The following is a 6013-nucleotide window of genomic DNA, read 5'->3' as shown; positions in this document are numbered from 1 at the left end:
CATTTTGTCTCTCATAGTTGAGGTCTACCTAAGATGTCAATTACAGGCCTCTCTCATCTTTTTAAGTGGGAGAACTTGCACAATTGGTGACTGACTAAATACTTATTTTCCCCACTGTACGTGTTTTAAAACACTAATTTCTTCATTATATTTCAAACTCCTCCAGCTCAGTTGTCTCTGCACTCGCAGCCCTGTTGACACAGGTGCGATGACGTAATGATGATAGGACGGTAGAGGGTAAATTTCTACTGTAGGCCAACTTCATACCGTTTCTGTCTACTGCATATACTGTGCAGCCCTAATATAAATATATAAATAAAAATTAACCAGCCTTTTCTGTACACACTTAATTACCCCGGATTTATACTGCATGCGTCTCCGCTGCGCAGGRCGCAGCTGAGCGTTTCAAGTCCAGTTTACACCACCTCCGCTCCAGTCCYACAGACGTGCAGGAAGCAGATCGCGCGATAAATTCAGTGATAAATGTGGAAGTCGCAACAAAAAATTAATTCTGTGAAAGACGAACTCCAAACACAGCTGAAAACAACAATATAAAGGCTTTTGGTATCTATGGTTGAAACTGTCTCGCCGTCGGCTTTCTGAAACTTCTGATTTCAAAATAAAATCCACATGTATCGTGTGTCCACACATATGCTACATGTTTCCATCTGCTTCCCAAGCAGAACGATACATTCTGACAGCATTTGTGTAGAAATATATCAGTATATTTATTAATATAGCTGCAATTTCGACATTATTCGGACAAATTATTCCGCCGAATAGTGTCTTATTTTGAAAATACAGATGTTGTGCTCGTGTCTTTTCCTGTTGGTACGACATAATCTTTAAAAATTGACTCCGGCGCTGCTCCGGCATCCAGCAAAAATAGGATCTGTTCTAATTTTGACGGATGGCCGTCCGCTCACCGCCACACTGCGCAGCCAGTGTAAACACTCTCATTGATTATAATGGGTGTGTATTTGCTGCGGAGGTCGGACCGGAGCGGAGACGGAGACGGAACGCAAGCAATGTAAATTGGGGGTTAATGTACATACTAAACAAGTACACTAGTTACTGCAGGTAGGACTGGGTTTCAAAAAGAATCATCTTTCAGCTCACACATCCTCTCTTGTCTCTRTTAGGTCWTCACTTGGCACCAGCAGACAGATTTATCCACATGGAAATAAAAGCATGAAAGGCCTCTGAGCAGCTCAACAGAACCTGTTCACATCAGAGATCAGCCTGAGCGAGGCAGCAGAACCATGCAGTGGAGACGACGCCATTGCTGCACGCACACTGCCAAACTTGTGTCCCTCCTCTCACTGTTGGGTGTGCTGGTCTTTCTGGTCCACCAAGTGTGGCTCCCCAAGCTCACCGGCATGCCGTGGAGGAGAGGCTATCCTGTGGTCTACAGAGGTGGGCTCCTTCCAATCTCCAAGTCCAAATGGAACACGAGCGTCCCACATRCAGCGTGGAGATTTGTGATCGTTCCTCAGCCGACTTCCCTGGCTGAGGCCAATATCAGCTCTCAGGAGCGGCGGGGTGGTATGTACCGTCAGGTTGACTCAACTTTAGAGAACAGTCCGACGGCCAACACCAGTCAAAGTCAAGAAGCAYACCTTAATGATACGGTAACCAAAGGGCCTTTCCCTTACACCATCAATGAGCCAGACAAATGTGCAAAGAAGAAACCAGTGATGTTTTTGGTGCTGCTAATTGCCACTGAAGCTCGACAGGTGGAAGCAAGGAACGCCATACGGCAGACGTGGGGGAATGAGAGCATCGCCTCTGATTTGGGGCTCATCAGACTATTTCTGCTGGGGAAAACCGAAGGAGAGCTAGGACTTCTCCAACAAAACATGTTACAGGCAGAGAGCCGGAGGCATCATGACATCATTCAGCAGGACTTTCTGGACTCCTACAAAAACCTGACATTAAAGACGTTGATGGGACTGAACTGGGTGGCGACGCACTGTCCACAGGCAAGCTACGTCATGAAGACTGACAGCGACATGTTCGTCAACACGGAGTACCTCATTTATAAGCTGCTCAGGCCAGAACTGAAGGCCAGGAAGAACTACTTCACAGGCAGCAACATGAGAGGCTTCGCACCCAACCGAAACAAAAACAGCAAGTGGTACATGCCGCCAGAGGTGTACCCAGGAGACAAGTATCCCACCTTCTGCTCTGGGACCGGTTATGTCTTTTCTGGAGACCTGGCCAGGAAAATCTACCAAACCTCTTTGACTGTACGCCCCCTGCACCTGGAGGATGTGTACGTAGGAATGTGTCTGGCCAAGCTCCGAATTGAGCCCTTGCCTCCACCCAACGGGTTCCTCTTCAACCACTGGCGGGTTTCTTACTCCAGCTGCAAGTACAGCCATCTGATAACATCACACGGGTTTCATCCAAATGAGCTCCTCAAATACTGGAACCACCTTCAGAGCAACAAACGCAACGCCTGCATCAACACGTTTAAAGACAGAACAGGCAGGACACACTCTAACAGAAGGACCGGAGCCAGAAAAGCTCATTAARACCTCTGTAAACACAAAGATGGATTTTATACATCAGCTGAAACTTATCCTGACTGGATATGAAGGGATTTAGGACCCTGGTAAATCATTCATCTGCCAAAATAATTGTGTGTGAAACCTGCCAGTGTGCCCCACAGTTACTGTCAGATTTCTGCAAAAAGCTGTTTCTGCAAGACTGGAGAAAACTCATGCACAAAAACCTGTCATTTGATAAACCACGATTAAATTCACTGCGGTGGAAAAAAAATTCCTCTGAAAGATGAAATCTGTTCTACGTGACGATTCAAATGTAAAAGATCACGTCAAAAGGAAGTGAAACATTTTGTGCTGGTTGAGGTTATTTAGATGTATAAACAGAGTAACATCGTAAACTGGCTGACAAACACGCTCACACAGGCAAAAACATCATTACTCCTGTTTTTTTTTTTGCTTTGAAGAGAGGGGTAATAAAACTCTAGCAGAGTAAAGAAACAAAATTAAATTCAGAAGCAGAGCTGCAACTGCTGCTGATCTTTATCTAAAAGTGAAGAACATTCAGACTTTGAACTCTAAATTTAGCACTTGGTTTCCTGTATGTGCTGCCTGTTCATTAAACATTCAAGCAATGTTAACTGTTCATTTACTGAGCATATTAAAGAGCAGAGGTTTTCAGTTATCAGAGCTCGGTGGTCTTACCGTCACAGACTTCAGCGTCATGCCGTGGTACGTGCCCATGGTATCGATTTTAAAACCCTCCGTTTCTGCAAAAACACAACGATGCAATGAGTTATTCTGAAAAATAGTAAGTTCAGTTAAAAACATGCAAATTTTCTTTATTACATTCAGGAAAACAGAGTAAACTTTCAAATAATTAGCTGGGTACATTTTTGCTAATGTAGCATTTGGCATAAATAATTACAAACAGCCAAATTTTATTTATTTTCGCCATTGGCTGTTTTATTGTTGAATAAATCAAACTATTGAAGTTTAGATGTTCTTCAGATTCTATCAGTATCATTTTATTCTGAATTTTCTTCTCAAATATTGTGATTTATAAGTGTCAGACAAACCTGCATTTAAAYCCATATTTGAAAAAGTCTATTCAGTTGATTTTACTCTGACTTCTTACCTGTGTCAGTATCCATCTGTTGGCTTGAATCTGTTAGRACTGCAGTTATTTGTAACTTGATTTAGCACAACTGGATTTATTCAGCCCCCAGAAATATGTTCCACTTAAAGCTGAATTAGTTTGCTTTTTTAAAAACACAGAAGAATTTTACTCCGACTCCCCACAGTGACGATATTTGTCTGACTTGATTTGCCACAAATTTGTTTAACCTGTTTTAATTTGATTTTAACCTGAAACGGGGCATGACAGGAGACCAGTCGTGACATCTGTTCTGACTTTGCACTGACAGACTGACGCCTGAGGGCTCAAAAAACAACCAGAACAGACTTTAAACAGAAGAGAAACTTATTGATTATCACCCTGGAAACCCAGTGGTTCATATAATCCTCATCAGAGCAACAGTTTTACTGAAAAGTATTCCAATAAAATGGGTAAATAAAACTTTTAATTAAAAAAAAGTTTCTTCAAAATGTTCCGAACTGAGCCAATTTTAAAAAACACCTTTTATTATTATTATTATTATTATTATTATTATTAGACACATCCAGGTAAAACATCAGCTTCTTAACAGCACACAGATAAAAACACGACCTTTGCTTTGAGTGAAGACGTCTTTAATGCATACTGAGACCATTCATACCTGTTTAACACCAAGGGCGGAATGGGTAATCGGAACAATCGGGACGAATCCCGCTGGGCCGGACCATTAATGGGCCGGTCCGATGGGCGCAGTTAGTACGGGGATGATAGGACGAAAGAAATCTCCGACCAAAAACTGATGATGAACTTCTGTAGTTCGCTGACGCTCCCACAGAGCTGCTCCCCCTCCCTTTTTCACACACAGAGCAGCCCGCTCCTCCCTCCCTTCCTCTTTGTGACAGTGCGGAGCAGTGTCGCACACACAGTCAAGAGTTGATTCTTCTATTCTTGTGGGGACTTTGCATTAGTGCTGGGCGGTATACCGTTTTGTGCCGAAAACCGGTTTTTATTTTTGTTATATGAATTTTCAGTACACCYGTTTTTATAAACCTTGGAACGTGCGCGCCAATGTCCTGTTTCACCACGGACCGTTTTCATTGCTACACCGCTGAATGCACATGCAGCAGTTGCGAGTGTTGRGGKGGAGGGTGAGAGTGTGAAAAGCGATGATACAGCTGAAGGAGCGGTGGCAGATGTACCATTTGAGAACGATAGCCAAGAAGAACTTGTGCCTAAAAGAGGGGCAGTTTCTTTTGTGTGGAATTATTTCGGCTTCAAAACCTCAGARGCCAATCAAACGTCAGTTATTTGTAAAGTCTGTCGAAGTAAAATTGTTGCCGCTGGCGGCAACACAAGCAATCTGCAACACCATCTCAGTCGTAAACACAAATTAGAATATGAAGACTTTTTAAAACTTAAAGCAGCTGCTACCACAACCAAACACAGGAAAGCTTCAGCAGGAGGACAGTCAAGTCAAACATCACTTGCAGACGCHTTCGGCAAAGGTACTCCTTACGAGAAAAAAAGCAAGCGGTGGGTTGAAATAACAAACGCCATCACTTTTCACATTGCTAAAGACATGGTCCCGTTAAGCACTGTAGAAAAAGAAGGTTTTCGAGCTCTTGTCAAAACGCTGGATAGCCGCTATACCATACCAAGTCGGAAATATTTTGTCCAAACATCGATCCCCGTATTGTACCAAGAGCGCAGAGAAAAGCTACAAACAGAGGTGGCTACTGTCCCACACTATGCGACGACAGCTCATATGTGGTCAAGCCGCACTATGGAGCCGTATTTGAGCCTGACGGTTCATTTTATTAATGAAGACTGGCTTTTAAAAAGCTACTGTCTCCAGATGAGCTACTTCCCTAATGACCGCACTGGGGAATTGCTTGCTGCAGGCTTGCAGGAAGCACTGGAATCCTGGGGACTTGCAGAAAACAAGCTAGTGGTTTTCACCACAGACAGTGGGGCCAACATCAAGAAGGCAGCCCAAATCAATAACTGGACAAGACTGCAGTGCCTCGGGCACAGGCTTCACACAGCTATAGGTATGTAACAGTATCTGTACAATAATCTTTTATAAACAAATGGGGAAAAAAGTTAAGAATTGTATAATTACTGTATATTAAATTATTTCTATTAATGTATTATTTACATGACATGAAATGTGAATTTTGTATAGTGTGCCTCTGGGGAAGTTATTTGTGGAGGTTATTAATTATAACACTGTTACTTTGTGTCATTTATTATATTACAATTAACATTTTTTGGGTTACAAAACTAGGTGTGGGATGTATACTGGATTTTATTCACTTAATGACTGGTGTAATTGTCCTATATACGTATACAGTAAACTGTATTTTTTATTTTCATTTATTTCTGGTAA

General features: G+C 42.5%; 2 protein-coding genes across 3 annotated transcripts in view; one reads left to right on the top strand and one right to left on the bottom strand.

Annotated features, from left to right (window-relative positions):
* Window positions 1-3153, top strand: part of LOC106526970 (beta-1,3-galactosyltransferase 2) — an 8284-nt gene extending 5131 nt beyond the window's left edge. For both annotated transcript variants that reach the window (XM_014021714.1, XM_014021713.1), the window contains exon 2: window positions 1143-3153. In XM_014021714.1, coding sequence (XP_013877168.1) covers window positions 1263-2537 — 1275 coding nt within the window. In that variant the 5' untranslated portion in view covers window positions 1143-1262 and the 3' untranslated portion in view covers window positions 2538-3153. The remainder of the gene's footprint in view (window positions 1-1142) is intronic.
* cdc73 (cell division cycle 73, Paf1/RNA polymerase II complex component, homolog (S. cerevisiae)) overlaps window positions 1-6013 on the bottom strand; it is a 57861-nt gene that overhangs the window by 28686 nt on the left and 23162 nt on the right. Inside the window, exon 10 of the mRNA XM_014021712.1 lies at window positions 3213-3277. Coding sequence (XP_013877166.1) covers window positions 3213-3277 — 65 coding nt within the window. The remainder of the gene's footprint in view (window positions 1-3212; window positions 3278-6013) is intronic.

This window comes from Austrofundulus limnaeus, unplaced genomic scaffold, assembly GCF_001266775.1.
Source record: "Austrofundulus limnaeus strain Quisiro unplaced genomic scaffold, Austrofundulus_limnaeus-1.0 Scaffold302, whole genome shotgun sequence".
In the NCBI taxonomy this organism is placed as follows: domain Eukaryota; kingdom Metazoa; phylum Chordata; class Actinopteri; order Cyprinodontiformes; family Rivulidae; genus Austrofundulus; species Austrofundulus limnaeus.
Note: the sequence above shows the minus strand (reverse complement) of the source record. Positions and strands in the feature narration are given on the sequence as shown.